Below are 20,451 nucleotides of genomic sequence, written 5' to 3'. Positions count from 1 at the left end.
TCGTTGATTTCGCGCAGCACGTCGAAGAAACGACGCGCGAAACGTCCGGCGCGAAACTGACGATTCGAAATGGCGAACACTGTAAGTTCGTGCCGAGAACGTGACACCGTCGGTTCGACCGCTGTGGGTAGAGAGGCGCCGCTCGATGAATAACGATGGAATAACCGTTCCTCAGGGCCGTGACTACGACGAGGCCAAGCAGGTAAAAGTGATTGTCTGAGAAATTAGTGGATCGATAAAACAATATTTTCATGTTTGAGTATTTCTTATCGTTATTACTGCATATTCACGTTTACTAGAGGACAATGTGCCTGCTCAACTTACGTTTCACGTACATTGAGTGTAAATAATTGAGCAGTAAATGTTCGTTAAATTGACCTTCCGTGCCGTTTTGTGTGTCTCCAGATAACACCATGCTCGTGTCTTTGGTCGTGTGCCGCGTTAAGTAAACCAGGACTTGATGAGAGGTTATAAAATTCTATTTCGATCGTACGTAGAACACGCAACAATATACTTGAGTTCTGAAAAATAAATTCGACCCGATAGAACTTGCCACACAGTTGGAGCAAACTAAATAACACGCTTATACCTGTCCTGCCGCGAGTACCTCAGATATCTCAATGTCTTACGAGATCTGCAAAACAGGATAAACATTTGTGAAATGGTCAAAATTGTAACAGCAAAGCTACCGTTAGAAATAAACCAACAATCTACTCACTTGGTAACATAGATATTTCTCTACCCCACTGTCGATAATATGAAATTCTGCACCTAGACTTTCTACATTACCGACTCCAGAATCCATCCGATGTCGCCATCTGTAAAAAGTATCTCGAGTTCTCGTCACCCTAACCTACTTTGTTGTCCTACTTAATGACTTAATGCCATTTGAACTGATCTGATAAACGTCGCAATCAACATTGTTGGATCTCATGTTGTATAATTACGACATCGACAACAAAGATATTGCGAAAGTAAGCAGTATTTTTAAGGTAACTTTCGGTCACATATTGAATAGGTTGAACAAATAATCATAAGAAGTAAACATCTGACCTAAATAGCACAGATCTCCACAAGTTCCTCCTAAAGACGTCCCCTCGAGATTTTGTGTTGTCTGAAGAAGATTTGGCATTGTGCTCGCATTTAGACTTTTATTTCAACTTTTATTTCTTGATAACGGATACAGAACTCATCGCTTTTTCCTATTTGTATTATGGCATGTAGGTATTATAAAAAAAAATATATCGTATATAATAAGCAATTCGATATTGTGTATGTTGTCTCTTTTTATCTCCCTATTTTCAATCTTTGTCTCTCTCTCGCCCTCTCTCTCTCTCTCTGTTTGATAAAACTACCAATTAACATGTATTATAAGAAATATAACACCGAATTTATTTTCTTTATATTTACTGCAAGAATATTTCGTAAGTAGAAACTACTATTGGTCTACACGGTGCTGTGCCAATGAAAATCTAATGTAATTTAATTGCTTGTAGATTCTCGCCAAGAGAGTTTTATCTTTCAAATAGTCCATTTGTATTGATATATTGAGACGACAAGAGACATGACGATAAAACGCAACGGCGATCGTTACGTATAACGTGGTAGCGTACAAAAATTGAAAATTGAAAATTAAAATCCAACTTTAATTTACACGAGCACATGCTATTTGCTTCATAATATACGTGTAAATGCATATAAAATAGATTAGGATCTTTAAATTTAGTAAGTACTTTTGTGGGGGAAAATGAGTTAAATAACGCTTAGTTTTATATTTACGATTAATTAATACAAAATGGATTGTGACTAAGCTTGATAAGATGTATCGAATATGATATATGCGTGAAATAGTTAAGCGCTTTACATAATTTATGTTAATACAACATATGTTAATATAATAATTAGCATTAGTACTTAACATAGTACGTATTAAATTGCAAATTAGTTTTTACATGCCATATCAAATCCGCTTAAAACATTTCAAGTTCAAAAATCTTTGGAACACGCAAAAAGTATTTAAATATTTTTTTTTAATGTTTTGTATCAAAACTTACCTGTCGCTCTTAAGAAATTTTTAATTTTAAAGACAGTCGATTTTATTTCAATTTTTTAACCAGACTGCAAAAACGTACTATTATTTTTGCTTCACATCGGTATATTCGATTATAAATTATCATGCTATATTTATTCGCGTTGCATATATTTCAACGTATTATCGCTATGTTCTTATCTTTTATTTTTTACAGGAACGATATCATATACATCCGGGAGCGAAGATCTATCGTGCGCAATCTGTGTTGCTGACTTTTGACAATTATTGATATATTTTATCATCGTGTCTCTTGTGTCACTTCATTATATATGAAAGATAATATTTAACGAGAATCTACAGGCAGTTTTCCATTAGCACAGCACCGTATAGACCGTACTTGATGTTAATAGCTCGATACATGTACACTTAGTACATGTTTATGTTTGTTCAAATTCGATTTTTTGAAATCTTTCTTTGCGCGTCTTAAGGTCAACCATTTCCTACTCTCACACACGTTATGTAAATATTTTATCAAGATTTTCTTCCCAGATATCGTTCGCCCGATGTGCTCCAATCATTGCAAGTTAACGACTCGAATAAAGATGGTGTCATCCTTGTTATCCTTGATACATGTTCATAAGCGTCGCAACGGCGTTATGGTTAGTGCGGTCTGCCGCCGCTGTACATTCGTGGATTGTCGATCGAGGAACACGCATCGTCGTGCGTTGATAAGCGTGTAGCTATCGTGAAATATATATTACGACAAAGTTACAAATGTCGTGATCCGTGTCTGTTGAATATGTCGTTCATTTAATCGTAAGTAGACGTCTAGAATGCAAACGTCATTCTGCTGTGATAAGTGTTTTATGTATGCATAACAACGGTTCGCGCTTGAATTCTTAACGCCAGTACGCCAGATCGACTCGTTTCAATAGTCTGTGCGGATCCGACGACTTGTGCACTCGATTCACTTGGACGGTTAGCTCCATCGTTATCACGCCTACAGTCTACAGTGATTGACGACGAGGTAACACGAACTGAATATTACTTAGAAACAATTGGATTATCGTGTACGAAATGTTGGATATTTTTATATAACGTTGCTCAGGCAATCACGTGAAAAATGGAGTGTACTCTTTCTCTTTCGCAATCAATTCGACTCGGGCAATTTCCGATAAATATAGTTTATCGAAGCCGTTCAGACTATAGCTACAGTTTTTTTTCAACTACTATTTCGCATCGTAATAACTTTGCGTCGTTAAAAAGTCCAACGTTCCGGAAAAAGTCTCTGACGGATCTAATTTCAGAGACGTTGGGAAAGATGACTCCACTGACGTCCAAGTAATGGCAATCGAGAGCGCGAGGTTTTTGTCGTTTTTTAATCAGGAGAGGCGTTATTAAAAATAAAATTAGAACGAGAGATATTATGTCTTCTTATATACATGCTAATCGGCAGTTCAGTTCACCGCATGAATTGCTATTGTATATTGGAAAATCTATGCAGCGAATTGCTCGTCAGTATGTGTATCAAAAGGCATCAAGTCAAATATGTGTAATTCTAGTTTAATAGGCATTTACTTTGCGTCAAGGTCTCGTCATTTATATAACAACCGACATAATCACTCAGCGATTAGATCTTACACTGAGAAAAATTCCTCGGTTATCAAAAACTTGTTTACCGTTAGATTAAAAAACGAGAAGTTACTGAATCACATTTCTTATCATTTTTAAACATAAATTGAGTCTGAGATATAAATCACATTTATTCTTGCCTATTTATAGCTTATATTAATTATCTCTCTGTTACATAAATGTTGCTTAAAATAGTACATTCAAAATAACAAAATCATTCGTTTCCATTACGGAGATATGATATCCCATATCAACAAACTATTTTTTGCGAGTACTGGTATTTTGTTAAATCAGCGAAAGTTTTTCACTTAGTCTTTGCTCGTGATCAGTATGTTGTGGAAATATCAAGGTCTGCGAGCGGTAATTGCATCTCCGTCATTCTATAGTTGTGCGTGACAGTGAAAAGAGACTTATAACCGGTTTCTTTTACACCAGATACTCCTCCGACCGTTCAATCGAAGCTTTGGATGTGCATCGGTACGCACATCCCGATGTTACGAGATAAGAATTACACGTATTGTTGCTTTGTCATTGAAAATTACGAGAGAAATATCTTTGAAGTGAGAACTTGTGACGAGTCTCTTTAAAGTGTACTAGTCTTGTATATCGAGATAGCGATAAGTGTACTAGTCTTGTATATCGAGATAACGAGTCTTGTATATCGTGAAAGAGATAAAGTTTACTGAGAAAAATCACTCGGTTATCGGAACAAAAGTATAAACAGAACCTACTGTTTAATGATCATTGCGGAAACAAATCGAACAACTGCAAATCATTTCTCATAATTTGTTATTTTAACAAACATTATTGCCTGAGATGCAAATTACATTTGCTCTATTTAAGTTAGATTAGTTATATCTCCACTATAGAGAAACATTGCTTAGAGCAGCAAATTAACAAATCATTTGTTCGCACTATAAACTCATTCATTGTTATGCCATGTTAACAAAACATTTGTTGTGGGTATTTTGTTAAAGTAGCAAAACTTTTTCTCAGTGTAAATCCAAAGTGACACGCCGTAAAAGTTTGTCGATTCAACCCGTTGCATTTAATTAATCTCACTTCTTACTTATCAGTGTGACCATTGATAAGCCGTGCTAATGAATTTTTATCACACTTGACAGAATCGCAGGAAGATGGCAAACATTCTCAACACGCTGGTCCATTTGCTCAACATACTGGCTTACGGCTTCACATTATATTACGCCTCCTTCATATTGCGCATACCTTTTCTAGAGAACAAGTTCAAAGACTTTGATCCCGGACAATTTAAATACTTAACGATATGGAATGTGGTAAGTCATATAGTTCAATTTTTCAACTGACAAAACCAATAAATGCGACGTTCTTTTATTATATACGCGCGACCGATCGACCAACCGACCTTTTTCAGCAAAACTGTCGAAACTTATCAGATGCCTAAATTGGCCGGGCAGAGTTTTAAATGGAAATCTGGTCGGGAACATTTCAGAGAATGAGTTTTTTTTTTATCAATATTTTACAACTGCTAATATTTGCTTTTTTTACAATAACCGACTGAGTTATGCCCATGACATTGATGTGTATGTAACTCTGAGTCATGTAAAAAATCTTACGCAAGTCCAAATGAAAAAGTCATGCTGTAAAAAGATACGTAAAAAGATATTAAAAGAACATTAAACATAAAAAAAATTATTACAAAATTATATTTTTCATAAAACTAGTACATGTTCGTTAGTAGAGATCGCGTTATTAATATAAATTAATATAAATGTGATATTAGTATAATAATGTAATTATACAGAGTGCTCCAAATCCGCATTGTGAAAACGTAAGACGGATTGAAGTGAACATAAAAGTTGTCGTTTGTTGTATACTTTTATATTAGGTCAAACTGTGAACAAAAAAAAGTTCTCTACCATTTTACAGATGACCGCATAGAGTTTCAAATATTAATTAAAGAAGATTTGTGCATCGCGCACAATCATGTAACAATTTTCTTTCATTAATAACTAAAAATTTTCGTGATTATTTGCAAAATGATAAAGGACTTTTTTGTTTAATTTAACCTGATATACAAACATACGACAGCACACATCGCCACTAAAGCTTATCTATCATAGCATACGTAATCATTCACCACTCTTCTTTAATATCTCGAGATTTATTGCAAATATCGCAATACGGTATGGGACTTTTATGTTCACCATCATAATAATAACATAATTAATATATAAAAAATATGATTATTAATATATATATGAGTAGCTACATATCTGAAATGTGACTCATGACGCGTTTTTGTCGTCAATGTACTTGTTTAAATGCGCGTGCTGAAAGTATAGCAAAAGCGTAACTGTTTAACAGGGACTACTCGCTTCTCATAAATAGCAGCCTGAAGAAGGCTTATTTTACGCCCGCGCAAACCGGACATCTACTTGTAGCCCGTAAATAGGAATGGAAATAAGGGAAATCAATATTGTGAGCAATGGATATAACACAATGTTCTTTCTTTCAATCCTGCATTATCGTTTATGTTAATAAGTTTCTTCGTTAGATCTCTCTATCTCAATTTTTATCAAGTTTATATCGTTCTATTTAAAACACAAATGTGCCAACGAAAGCAAGATCTGACTATGAAAGACGATGGGCGTAGGGCGACGGAGATACCTAAATGCGTCACTGGCCCTCCCTACCTGAACGCGACCGCGTGAACCGGTGCCAACGCACGCATGCTGCAGTCTTTCTCCCTTTACCTCCCTCCGGCTTACTCCATAATCCGTCAGTAAGTCGTGAACTGCCGACACGAGCGCTTCAAGAAGTTTGCGTGCCACTTGGCGAAACGTCACAGGATCTCTCGTGTGTTCCGGCAAAGAAACACAAACACTGTGCACGTACACTTGCTTTAAGAACCATCGCGACGAAACGCGCGTTTCTGCACCAAGTAAGGGTAGATCGATCGACTTGTAGGTCGAGGAGACGGCCGTGGACCCAATTAAAAATAAGTCTCTTTCTGTCTCTCTCTCTCTCTCTCTTTCTTTCTCCTTTCTTGCTCTTTTTCTTTCTCTAGAGATGCCTCTCATGTCGATGGACGATAACGGTAGAATTCAACCTCCCCCTTCTTCACGCTCGCGAAATAGACAGCGTAAATGCCGTAATCTCTCAGTGAATTCAGTATCCGACCCGGTTTGGGACGTGCGAAAATGATGTCAATGTCTTAATTGGCGACTCGGTGCCGTAAGGCGCATTTTTCCGTGGCTAAGCCATCGGAGATTGAACCTCGTCGGGATCGCGCCCTTTTCGGCCACCGGTCAACGGCGGCGTCGCGTCAGCATCCACTGCCACCACCGCCGCCGCCGTCGCTACAACCTTCGTAAAGAAAGAGGTTAGGTATTTGCGACGCGTTGAGTCAAGTCATGTCCGAATTCGCCGTTCACTCGACGCCGATTCCGCGCTGCGTCCGTCCGGCGTGACGCCGCCGAGTCGCTACTTATCGAACAGCGGGTAGATCGCGTGGGCGAGGACCGCCGGGATTGTTCTCGCGACGTAACATGGGTCGAGTTTTTTAATTCATCGATGGATCTATCGATGAATTAAAAAACTCGCCTATGCACGTGAGGTAGACTCCGGCATCAGCGCGGGAATTCCTTTTCTCTGCAAAAAGCGCGTGAATCGGCTGAAAAAAATTTGCTCTCAGTAATGACCTTTTTGTTGTCAAAGACCGTGTCATATAAAAAATACCCAAGTTGTATTTTGTTCTTACTTCTTGCTGGATACTTTGTATAGTGATGACGACTATTGCAATTTCATCTGCATAATGTTATAGTGTGCGTTTATAGTTTTATCAGATACATAAGATTACTTCTCATATCGTACTGCCGCTTTAATAGCTCCCTCGTCGTAACTCGCAATTATTTTCAACATGCCCTTTTTAAGTGACACGCGACATGTCCTCTGTTGTTCTGACAGACAACGCCGCAAGTTGACAACTTCTGATCGACAGCACGTGTATTCAGTGGATTGGGAAACGGGGAGGGGAAAAAACAAATATCGGACGACGGCGTATCGCAAAGCAAATGTCATTATTGTGGACATAATTATGCTCCAGATTCGTGAACCGCTGTCTAAAAAAAGTCATTATCTACGCAAAGCGAGTTATGTAACTTAATAACTAGCAACGGATCACCTAATATTTCTTTGATCACTCCGCAGTCCATGTGAAAACTGTAAAAGGGAAATGCCCTATTAATTTCACGCTTCGACGGCACGGCTAAAAAGAATCTACAAATAGATGAGCCAGTAAAACCCCCGATGACCTAGTAAAAAAATATAAAAAGCAATATTAAGCGTAAATTAAATTTGTTGAGAGCTCTGTACGCATTATCGTTTTTTTCCCTTTTTTTTACTCGCACTAAAATTAACGCATTAAATAAAAGCTTCAAAAAAAGTCGTTCTCCAATTTAAACTCACTCTTTTTTTTCACATATAATTCAACGAATGATTTATCTGCGTTGTATTTTCGGTGTTATTTTTTCCGTTTCCTTTTTGTAGCAATGTATTGTCATTTAATTATTAATTATCGCAATTGATAATTACAAAGAGAGTCCGTAGGAAAGCGTCGACGAATTAAGGCCAATGCCGTGTCTCGCGTTATACTTTGCGCTTTTACATCGCACGATACAATTAGCGGCAGCGCTTAAGCGGAAGATAAAATAAAGATAACCCTTCTTGGTTTCCGCCCATTTATTAAATATTGTTTTAATATCCTTTCCAGTTCTTCCGTGACGTAATGTCTCGCTCTCGCTTCTTCGCGCAAAAGTAGACGCCATTTTTTCGCTCACCTTTTCGTCGCAAAAATGTGCACATGACAGGGAACGTTATTTCGCATTTTTCTGTAAAATTCGCGATTTGTTCGTTTGTTTGTTTAGATAAAATAATAACAGGCGCGCGACTTCTCGATGGGAATTCTGGGAAGAATTAAGATTTATTTTATACGCTCGCCGGACAGCATTTACTTAGTTACGTATAAATTATGTAACGCAGGTATATACTTACTTATATAACGTACATTGGGAAGTTGGGGGATTATCAACTTTCCATTTCTGCACTACGTTTTATATACATATACTATGGATATTTTAGAAATTCTATTTAAATAAGTTGTGACATAAGAAATCGTCCATCGACATTTCGATGCCGATGTCGCTTGCGAAATATTTCTTGATTTGATGAATTTAGGTTTGCGTGAACTCTTCGTTATGCTTGATTTTACGTTCTCGACATTGCATACGTGTATCGATCTTCTTGCTGCCACACACAGGAAAATATTTACTGTATTCAAGTAAATGTTGCTTATTTTAAGTATCTCGCATATTTTAACAAAAGCTCGGTTTGCTCACTACATGGAGTTGAACCAACTTTTTTTTAGAAAGCTTTGTAATATTTATATAAAGAAGATAAATGCTTCTTTTGAGTGCGTAATGGGCTTTTCTAAAATTCGTGATAAATATGTAAAAAACTATTATTAAGAAAACATTTCTTGTTGAAGATCCTTATTGAAGATAACAGTGGCCCAAAAAAATATCACTTTTTTTAGTTGTAGAACGATATTTTTCTGTGTACAAACATTTCGTGCAACTTATCGGCACGAAGGAGTTCCAACGTAAATCCGACCATCTCGACACCGAGTACAATTTCGACAAGTCATTCCCGACGTTTCATAAAAACAAACGAGTGATCAAGCACACTCGTTCGTGGCTACCGCAGATCCGACCGCGACACGTGTGTGCAGTCTCCGTAAAAAAAAAAAAAAAGGAAAAACAAAGAATAAATTGCGTTTCAGATTGTCTGTGAACAGCCGTGAGATGCAACAGGGCCTAGTGATCGGATTCCACGTGATTACTTTCCTGCAGTACGCTTTCGCAGTTTATTACGATTACATGTTCACGATAATGCCGCACAATGTCATGAAGGCGCACAGCGCCTTCGGTGGAAAGTTCAAGTTTCTGACGTTCTGGGACGCGGTTAGTATCGATAGACAAACTTGAAGCGCGCCGTTTGATTAATGAGATTGCCGTAGCTCTTTTGCGCGCGAGTCTGCCTTGTATAGACGCAAAATGACTATGTTGCGCATTAATAGTGTTCGGTACGGCTGCATTCATGCGGAGATTTCACGACGCGTGATTCATTGATCCTTTCGTTCTTTCGTGAGATAAAGCAGTCGTCTGCTGTGTAAGCGAGAAAGCGCATATTTCTCAAATATATAGAAACTCGATCGTTGAATGCAAAAGCACCGAACGCCGTTGATACATTCCTCTCGTATCGATTTCTTTGTCACTGGAATTAGTGGAGCCTGATTATCAATGGAACGAGACTCTCCGACCGACATTGACTTTTATTGCGATAAAATATTCTGCTGTTTTTCTTTTATCGCGACGAAATTTGACAGAATTTACATCAAGCTACGAGATAATGCAACGAGATCAGATCTCTCGATGTAGATCTCGATCGGGGAATTGGAAGATAAAGCCCGTGTCGTAATCTTGTGTTCAATCTTGGTTGTTGAGTTCTCGTCGTTCTCCAGATTGTACACGTTCGTCGATGAGCTTCGTGGGAACTACCCATAGTAAATGATGCATAGTTAAGAATTCCGAGCATTAGAAAGGTGTTACGTATAGCTTTTCTCCAGTCATAGCAGCGCGATCATTAGACAGACTGCTTCTATTTAATCCTTTTTAAGCGGTGTACAGCCGCCTTATATTTTCCTTTGTGTTTTTAGAAAAATTACAGTCTTTTATGAAGCGAAAAGAAACTCGACTGTTCTTCGAATAAAACGAGTCTGTGCGATCGTACATCTAGTAACCATGTAATGTATCCTTATTGCTCCGTTACGTAATAAGTGAAAACCGACAATCCCATATAGTATCTGGCGATCGCAAAAATCGCAAATGGTAGTGATATAATACCCTTCAAGCTAACAACGTAGAAAACGGGATACACTCATCAATAATGATTAATAGTGAAATCAGCAATTATGAGGAGAGGAGTTCCTCTTTCAATATCAATCCGGTTATTTTATGATGATTTTTACGAGTATCGCTCCCTCGCTTTTAACCCGAGATTGAATACAACTTGCCGCGTAGAAAATAGCAGTCTTTTTGTAATGAGTAGCAGTCTCTCTTTGAATCATCGAACTGGCTGAGACTCTCTCAGAATTTTTAAGCAAACTAATGCGCTACATGTTTCGGTGAATTGAGACAAGAAAAAAAGAACATTGGGTGAATTTAAATTATATGTATTTTCGACTGGCATTTTTATACCCTCGAGTATTCTTTTTCCAAAAAAAAACGAGATACACTCCTCTCGAAAAAAAATTGCTTTTTTCACTTCGCTTGGCTGGTTCCATCGAGTCAAAAGAGCCGTGGCTCTAAATTCGCCGAGATTGTCACTTATCGCTGAGCGATGACACGCTCTCGAGCATTTCACGCTTAAATTGCCGCTATCAAACCGCTCGTAAAGAGCAAAATTCAATTGTTCAAGCACCACTTTATATCATCCGCAAATGGAGGCACGTGTCACGCAAGACTGCTTGTGTGCAGCGTCAATCGATCGATAATTATGCTGAGACGCTCGTTAATTGAATTAATTTTTTCGTATATAACAAAACGAGAAGAACAAGCGCCGTGTCTGTGTTGGCATCGGAGTGTAAACTTGTCGGTGTTACGCGCGTCTCATATCTGTCCATTTCTCAACGAAACAAGTCAATCAAACGTTTTGTTACAATAATTAGTGTCCTTCGGGACTATTATGCAATTAGTAACATTTTTATTTTCACTGTCGAAAGACGCCAATTTCACTTACATGCTAATTAACACGATTGCTAATTGATATTGAGAGTGATACGATTAATTAGGTCGCTTCTTGTCGCGCCGGGTGTCACTCGACGTGACTGCACGCGTGCTGCACGGGCACGATCAACTGAAACAGACATGTAGAGTGAATTTTTGAATAGTAAAAAATTGTAAAAAATACATTGAAAAATTACACGGTATAATCAATTTCGGCAAATGAAGTGTTGTCGAGCTATACGAATATTAACTGAGCAATTTGCGCCCATATGCGTGTAAACACAAGTGCGTGACAGTAACAATAATGACGATAATTATCGTTTATTTATCGTGATAAGCAGTCTATATTCGCTGACTTGGTTTATAGTAACTGTTCCTCTATCTGTCCATTACAAGTCTTATTTTATATACTTAACTTAATTTTATGTATTTAACGACGATCTCGTGTTTCTAAAATTGTCTTATAAACGTCATTTGAACTTTCCTCTAGTCGTCTTCATAAACATCACTTGGACTTTAGTCTGATCGTTTTCATGAATGTCATTTGAATTTTCGTCTGGCCAGTTACTCAGCAGAAATTCGAGACATAATTGTTAACGTATGCGAAGCGATAACGCTTGAAAATGTTTAGGTTCTTCCGATAATGTTAATCACACCTCACTTAATTTTAAGCGATATTTATATACGACCTCTGGCTGCACATTGTGCAAGTCATTATGAAAAATTCATTAACTCATTAATTAGAATATGTCGAAATGCCAATTGTGTTGTAGATTCTACAAGCGGTGTTCTTCCTAATATGCGTCCTAAACGACTGCTTCGGAACAAACGCCGTGAATCCCAAGAAGCGACCTTTCGTACGAAAGTTGAAGGATTCCTTCCACGCGAGCCTCGGGTTTCCTATCGCCATGGTGAGTGCGATTGATTAATTTCTTTTCACATTTTTATCTTGCGCCGCAATGTTACAGCAGCTAGTTAATTAAGTCGTGTATTAAACCTATCAGCAACGGAACGTTTTAGTATATATTACAAGAGTATTACATAAGTTATCTTTAAAGTAAAATAAGGAAGGTCGCGTTGATTTCATCATTCAATAAGAATGATTTGATTCTGATGTATCTTTAAACGAAAAGTGTCTTTTTATCACCGTCTAGGTCTTCTTGTCTCTTTTTAATGAATATTTTTGATTAGCTATCGTGTGTCTTAATGTTTGCGTAAATTAATAATTTGCCGCATTCTATACTTGAAATAAAATCTTAAACGTAATCCCAATATACCGTCGCGTTACAGTTCGTCGGCATAATCTTCTGGATATTGATGTTCGTCGACCGTGAACTGGTATTACCGAAGGCAATAGACCCGTACTTTCCATGGTGGTTGAATCATCTGATGCACACGATGATCATGGTAACGACCGTATTGGAAATGATCGTCGCGCCGCGACAATATCCCAAGCGGTCCCGTGGCCTCACGATACTCGTGAGCTTTATGCTCATGTATTTAGTCTGGTAAGTGAATCGGGTATCCGGTCTTTCTGCAGGAACTACGAATAAAGGAATGTAATAACGCGTCGCAGACGAGTACGCCAATAGTAGTTTTCCAACGTGATATATCTAGAAAGAACGCACATAGAATGTGTGAGTGTCTCACCTAGCAATTTTACAACTATCGAGCCGTATTGAGGAAGAAAGTCGCGAGTAAAATCTCAAAGGCGGAAAGATCGCAATACTGTCCTATCCAATCGGTGTAATCTATATCGTTCGACGAATATTTCAGGATACACGTGATCTACTTCAAGAGCGGCTTCTGGGTGTATCCCGTGATGGAGGTGCTGACGCTACCGTTGCGAATAGTGTTCATCGTGTCGTTGCTGGTCGTCTGCATAGTCCTGTACTTCGTCGGCGAGACGCTGGACAACTATCTCTGGGGTAACAAATACAACACTAAGCATCAAACGTCTCACGCCAAGTCCAAGTAGCCTCGCCCAAGCGCCACTAACGGATGACAATCCGCGTTCTGCCTGCCGCGCGCCTGCGGTGGTGGTGAATGAATAAACGAATCTTTTTCTACACACCTCCGTTGCAGCATGCACGTGTACCATCCTCCAAAGTGAACCAAAGTCATTTAGAGTATTAGTAGAGCGTTGTGTATGTGCATGCAAGCGCATTTAGGGTGTAACCGAGGTGAGGAATCACGCGTTCGTTAACCCGGCCTGATGGGAATAACACGTGTCGAACAACAGGAGTGACATACAGATGCTTCTGTGCGGTCGGAGATTCAAGGGAAACTAATTTCAATGGTAGTAACGACAGGCGCGCCGATCGAATAAAAATGAAAGAAAGGTATGCACTCATCAGCAACCCGCCCTCGCTCCTGCCTCTCTCTCTCTCTCTCTCTCTCCACATGATAACACTTATTTTTATACTTTCGTAGCGCGAACGATTCATTATATTATTTTTTACCAATAAAATTAATGTGGTGCACGGAAAGAATGTGCGTGCGCGTGTGTGTGTGTATGTATAAATGTACGCGATACGTGTAACGTGACGCATAACCGAACTAAAGTCCAGATATATTTGTGTATCGAGTATAGGAAAAAAATGTGTAGCGGTAACGGAGAGCGTGGATCCAGATTTGAAAACGTAGAAACCAGCCGCCAGACGGATGAGGAAATCTTAAGTCTATCTCTAATGTACCGCTCGTCCGAAGATGACATCGCCGAAGACATCTTCTTGCTACTAGTGAGAAGTGCCTTGGCGTGACCTAGTACATATTTACGGAAAGTGGATTATAACTCCGACGCGTTCCTCGCGCGACGCGGAAAGCCGTTTTATCGAGGTTTCACTGGAAGACACTTCAATGTTACTTTTGTATGTTTCGACACGTTATCGATCAATGCTGCAGTTTAATTGGGCGAGTAATTCAGTGATATGTAAGAGGCCTAAGGATTAATGTTAATTGCCGTCGATATTCCTAGAGGTTTTACCAACAGACAAATCTCTTCTCGATATTCTTTTGTGTGTGCCAAAGAATTATTTCAAACAGAATACACTTAGTCAACAGTAATTGAGGGTATGCGATATATTATTCGCGACATATGCATTTCTGACGTGGATGTCGTACGATTCAAGTAATCTAAATGTCGACCAGTTTTAGCCTGGATTTTCCTCGATAATTCGGCAACTGGTTTTGACACCTTTGAGGGAAGTAATACAGCATTTCAGTGTCACATATCATCGTAGCAAAGTTTTATGCACAAACTTTAGATATCGAGAGAACGGTAGAACTAAATATGGGAAAAGATACAATATGTACAATGTGGTATTCATATAGGTATGTGTACTGATAGTATAATTACGAAATATATAAAATACAAGAAATATAAAAAATATAGTTTACGATTAGCGTCTTTTAATAGAAACATTTGTCGTAAAAATCAGAACAGAATTCAGAATCTCTAGACCTTGTCCTAATTGTGACTATTGCAAAAATGTACAACAGATAACGTCTATTTATTATCAACGACAATCGTTCGATGTTTTGCATCCTGTAAGCGTGACTGAAATTATCACCATTTGTGATAATTAAGCAAAAAAGAGATTTCTGTCTTCAGATTAGTCATTGATTTACTAGAAGTTAATAGTTAATAACATAACATTTAAGAGTTATAAAACGAGTTTTATTCAGCTGCTAAAAAAATTATAAACAAGGTATCTCTTACTGGGTATTCGATACATTCTTACGAACGTTCAGAGATATACGACAGCACAGAATATAGTTTCCATTTTAGCGGAAAGATGTTTGCAACATGATACATTTAGAATTATATTACCGTATAAATGCATCGCATTATTTAGCACTCGAAGCGAGCTGTCGACTAACGAGATATACTAATTTAACTACTATTTTAGCGATAATAAAAATATACAAAACTATCGACACGCATTATTATAGCTAAAATTTCTCGATATCAGAGTTCCCTATGTACACAAGTCGAATAATTAGTAAAAATTGTCATCACATGATCTCACTTTTTCGTTCAGAAGATACCACATCGACCGTAGGTAAGCGACGAGAAGAAATAAAAAAAAAAAAATGGTTTTTTTTATATACAACGATTGCTTCAATAAACAATCATACTATCTAGCACCTACCTCACTATATACACATTTCCCAATATACACCTCAGGGAAAGAGAGAAATAGGCAGTCCTCAGTCTTTACGTCACGATGTTTTTGCTTTTTTTCAACTGCGGCGAGATTTGAGTTCCCTTAGAACTGCAATGTCTACTGTTGATTATCTCATCGATGCTCTGCTTCAATTCTTCCATTTCCAATATATCGAGCGGCAGCGAGGTCTGTGTCGCCATTTCTCGGGCATTGCCTGTCTGCCCGTCTCCTTGCATCAGTCTTGTGAGCTCCGGACAACACGAGGTGAGACTAGACGCCAAATCGCCCGCTGCAGCCTTCCTATATGTCTCTTTCTTCTCGGTCTCGTTTTTTATCTTGATGTCGCTGCTCTCCTGAAGCAAGTGCTTCAAGATCATCTCATCCTGCAGAACATATTTGCTTCTATGGCCTTCCCGGTTTCTTCTGTTATTCTCGTGACTGTACGTCTTGCAGTTCTTATTGCTTTTAGTTTTGTTACGTTCATGCGCGTCCTCTGGACTCAACATCTTCACCTCCTCCTCCGGTTGACTGTTCTCGCCATCGCTGTCCTGTTCGTCTTTCTCTACATTTTCTGCCTTTATATCGACATGCACCGCGTCCTGATGCCTCTTCTCATCGCTGCTTAAATTTTCATCACTGCAACTTCGCGGAAACAAGAAGGGCAACAGCATACCCGCGTTTTTCATATCGATAATCTTCGAGCCACGATCCTCGATAATCAGAGCTCGTTCGTCCAGTCCAGCGTTTCCCAGCCTTCTGCCCATATTGGGCATTTGAATCGGCACATGGCCACCGGTTGTCACCAGCTGACTGTCTTGGGAAGTGGTACTGTCTCTTCTGGAATGCGGATCGATCTTCTTATTCGATCTGGATTTCTCAGATTTACCAAAGTCTCTTCTGTTCTTTCCACGACGACCGTTCGGACGACCGCCAACCTTTCGTGTGGTCTTCACTTGCGCAATCTGCACGGATATCTGCGAATCCAAGGAGTCTCGCCTAGATTCCATGGAGACACATCGGAAGCTATAACTGATCTCAGAATCCACCGAATTTCGTCTGTTGCTAGACACGGATCCGGTAGTACTTCCAACTAACGCGCCTCTTCGTGTGACCAGTTTGGGCAAAGCGGCTGCCCAAGTGGAGCTAAAGTCTTGCGAGGCCACAGAGTTGAGCTCGAAATTTAATCCGACCGGATCCTCGTGTGTGTTGTGGAAACTTATAGACAGTCGTCCAGCATTGTTGAACGTTTTCCGTTTCGCGAAGGCTTGCGCGATGACTTTGTGCTTCTTCAGTCTTATTGGTTCTTCAGTCTCGCAATTGAAGGTTCTGCAAACGCAAAGAAGACGCGTTCTATTCAGGGTCTCGTTGGTAAAGACGACGCGCGAATGAAATGACAATGAGAGTGTCTAACGTTTGCCGAAATTTACCTCTTCAAAAATCTGGACCACGTGTCAACCGTCGAACTGGTCCAAACCCACGAAGACATAAGTATGCCGGCGAAAAATGGTGCAAGCAGATGCAACTGCATTTTCCCTGCGCTAGGCCTTATGTCCATTTTACACTCGGACTCGTCCGAATATTTGGTTGTTATTGCGCATCTTTAAATGAAAATAATGGAACATTTATGAGTTTTTGACGAAATTACGTGACAAACTACCCCAGACATTTATATGCGAATTGTGTAGTTAAGTGATTTGAAAAAATACATATCGTGTGTATATCTGGACATTGACATTACGGTCCTTACATCATGTAATTTCTGAAGCTCTGTCGCCACTGCCAAGAATGCAGAAATTCGTATATATGGCAATAAAACGTCACACCAACTGCTGCCAAAGTAAATATGAAGAATAGTCCCATTCTAATGATGGTTTCTCGTATCTTTGCACTTGCTCTCTCAGACATAACTTCTCGGCTGCTTATTTTTAAGCTAATAAGCGTAAAAAGTCCTGAAATGCATGCGACAATGTGAATTGAGAATAACTTGTTAATACATTATATATGTATATATATATACACATACATATATATATACATATATGCACACATACAGAGTGGTTTGAAGGCAATTGAATATTTTCAAAACTGTATCACTATCGAACTGTATCGATAAAGTTAGTAAATGTTTGAAAGCGTTCAATTATTTTCATTTTGTAAAATAATAGATCAATACTCACGGCTCGCATCAATACAGAAAGCATTGAAGAAAGTGAAAATATATATTATTGCGATTATCACGTATCAACGTCATAAATATACGTGATAGAGAGTACTTACCTCTAGATAGGAAATAGCCTCCCACTAATAAACCGACCAACACCGGGCCTAACACAAACGAAACCCTCGCTGTATGGTTAGCATAACCCACGAAACATATTCCGGTCACGCTGTTACCATCAACCTCACCTAAGGTCATGATTGTGACCGTCAAGACGGTCGGCAAACACCAGGCGATCAGATGAAAGTAAGCACCTTTTTTGTCTATACGATCTTTTATTTTGCCTAGCGCTTGAAAACTCATGTGCCAGGCGTACGTCAATATAACGAACCATACCACAGCTGCTATCAGAGAATAATACACTAGAATGAAGGTTATGATGCAATACAAGGTCTCCCCGCTGAAAATAGACATTTTATGAGACTACGTTAATAAATGGGACTGGCGTAAAGCGCTGCGACGAAGTCATACCTTGGTTCACTCATTCGTAGCGTTCCGTCTTTGCGGCATACAATCACATCTCTGCCGAAGGTGAACTGGGCTAACCAGCCGATACAGGACACCATGAAGCAACAGTTTATGTAAAATATCACCAAGGCTGGATATTTGTTTGCGCTTCTCCAATCTATCAAAAATGTTATCTAAAATACATGCAATTGCATATGATTATGTCATTGAAAAATACATAAATTCACATTCTGAACTCTTCTTTAGAAGAGATGCTTTAGATGCTGAAAGCATCTCCAAAGGTGGTTTATAGCCAAGCAGAAAGCAAGCGAATCGCTTTTAGTGATGTTTTTAGCGATCAGAGATCGCTCAGAATGTGGGCTGTAGCATAACTGTGTCTCCCATGGCGTCTTACTATGGTAAATAAATTGAAGGCGCAGCAGATGCCCGCGGCCCACGCGATAAATGAATGTATCTGTTTGTGCTCGTCAGGTGTGAATAACGGATCGTAACATTGCGTGCCGCAGCCCTCCACGCCGTCGAAGATCGACAAGACGTTGTCGGTGGGTACGAGAGGTTTCAAGCACTTGCCCGATATGTTGAACTTTAATTCCCTGATGTCGTTCTTACACGTGCGTCGAAACAGTTCGTCATCGTCGCATTTCGCAGAACTCGGCCATATAGTGTGATTGAGCAGCATCCTACAAGGCCCCAAGACCATCTTGCACATCTCGTGAGACGGCAACTCCACTGTGTTGTTGACACACTTCGGCATGAATATCGAGCATAAGAATGGTTGAACGACCGCCCAACACTTTGGTATATGTCTTAGAGCTTGTAACAAGTGTAATCTTTCCTAAAAATAATCAACAGAAAAGTCGAGTTTAGATTACACAAGTTATACAACAAAATTTCATATAATAAACAGCAACAATATATTGTTGAGAAATATGTTAACATAATTCAGATAAAGACTTGCCAAAGGCAAGGTATTTATATAACATTATAGATAATTATATAGTTTAGAGTCCATCAAAGAAAGCGACAGGAAAATGTTACTAATGCAAACAGAATATAAATAATAATCTTATCTACCTCTATAATGCTTTGCGTTATGTGTCCTGGTATCAGGTCCAATGTAGTGTGGGTATATGGTAATTTCATACCCATGCAAGTAGTTTTGTTTAGAGAAATACACTTAGCAGGTCTTCGACAATTCATATCGTCTGATGACATGTCTATAGGATATGGGCTATGTCTGTCTATCAAATAATTAGAATCCTTGATTATATGTAGAGGTCCCAAGTCTATATCCTCTCCTGTATCATTCTTAGCTCCAGATGTCCTGTGAAGCAGCACGCAGCAAAGAACCAACAGAAGTGTCATCTGCGTATAGAGATAAAAAAACAAACTTTTTATTCAGGAATCAGTGAGAAAAATAACTTAAATTAAAGAAACAAGTGCAATGTGTCGAAAAAGAGAGAAAGAAAATGACAAATATTCTATTTTCTCATGGATTCACATAGATATGTCACAGAACCCGTCAATTAGTAACGAATATTTAAAAACAAAAAGACCACGTGGAGCACAATATATTTTCTGTTCTGTTTAGCTGCACTGCTGAACTAGTGCAATAAATTATAGTGAGAGAAAGTATATTTATTTAACTTATTGCACTAGTTCAATAGTGCAGCTAAAAAGAAAAATAATACACGACGTACTTTTGAGGGCTCACGAATTAATGTCGTTGTTCTCACAGACGATCTCGGCTAACCACGAGACAAAGTCTACGTCTTGCTTGGACGGAGCTTCTCGAATCTTCTACGGTCGCTGACGACAGTCGCACTCACAGCGTACAAAAGCAGCCAGACCACACACGCGTCGTGTTCCCTCGCACCGGACCACCCACGATGAGCTTCCCTTATAACTCGTCTTTCTAAAGTTTGAATGCACGCTATAATCAGCTTCGCGCATTGCTCACTAACGGCAGCACTGTCGCTCGCTAAAAGACTAGGGTCGAATCGCCGCGCGCGCGATGTTTTTTTTACTTATTATGAAAATAAATCTAAAAGGCCCAACCGAAGAGCGTCAGAATTAATTGCTGGATTCACAAGTGAAAAGATACTC

At 39.0% G+C, this 20,451-nt stretch overlaps 2 protein-coding genes across 10 annotated transcripts; one reads left to right on the top strand and one right to left on the bottom strand.

Annotated features, from left to right (window-relative positions):
- Positions 1–73: 73 nt before the first annotated feature.
- On the top strand, positions 74–14,888 carry LOC116847210 (androgen-induced gene 1 protein-like). 8 transcript variants are annotated; one of them, XM_032821964.1, is made up of 7 exons: positions 2,652–2,848; positions 2,942–3,059; positions 4,789–4,959; positions 12,264–12,401; positions 12,781–12,998; positions 13,267–13,418; positions 14,084–14,136. In XM_032821964.1, the coding sequence occupies exons 3-7, from the start codon at positions 4,801–4,803 to the stop codon at positions 14,134–14,136; spliced, it is 720 nt and encodes a 239-aa protein (XP_032677855.1). In that variant the 5' UTR covers positions 2,652–2,848; positions 2,942–3,059; positions 4,789–4,800. The 8 variants fall into 8 exon arrangements, with proteins under 8 accessions (XP_032677848.1, XP_032677861.1, XP_032677855.1 ...); XM_032821957.1 differs by lacking the exons at positions 2,652–2,848; positions 2,942–3,059 and adding an exon at positions 74–202; XM_032821970.1 differs by lacking the exon at positions 2,942–3,059 and having other exon boundaries at positions 2,643–2,848.
- A 259-nt stretch (positions 14,889–15,147) lies between these two features.
- Positions 15,148–20,308, bottom strand: LOC116847101 (protein smoothened). 2 transcript variants are annotated; one of them, XM_032821734.1, is made up of 8 exons: positions 20,046–20,308; positions 19,420–19,710; positions 18,740–19,180; positions 18,349–18,518; positions 17,937–18,277; positions 17,407–17,608; positions 17,087–17,257; positions 15,148–17,009 (listed from the first exon to the last, which is right to left on the bottom strand). In XM_032821734.1, the coding sequence occupies exons 2-8, from the start codon at positions 19,708–19,710 to the stop codon at positions 15,710–15,712; spliced, it is 2,916 nt and encodes a 971-aa protein (XP_032677625.1). In that variant the 5' UTR covers positions 20,046–20,308; the 3' UTR covers positions 15,148–15,709. The 2 variants fall into 2 exon arrangements, with proteins under 2 accessions (XP_032677625.1, XP_032677634.1); XM_032821743.1 differs by having other exon boundaries at positions 15,148–16,985; positions 20,046–20,305.
- Positions 20,309–20,451: the final 143 nt, after the last annotated feature.

This window comes from Odontomachus brunneus, unplaced genomic scaffold, assembly GCF_010583005.1.
Source record: "Odontomachus brunneus isolate Ranch 3 - 2012 unplaced genomic scaffold, Obru_v1 Obru_scaffold_004, whole genome shotgun sequence".
In the NCBI taxonomy this organism is placed as follows: domain Eukaryota; kingdom Metazoa; phylum Arthropoda; class Insecta; order Hymenoptera; family Formicidae; genus Odontomachus; species Odontomachus brunneus.
This window is presented reverse-complemented; position numbering and strand designations above follow the sequence as displayed.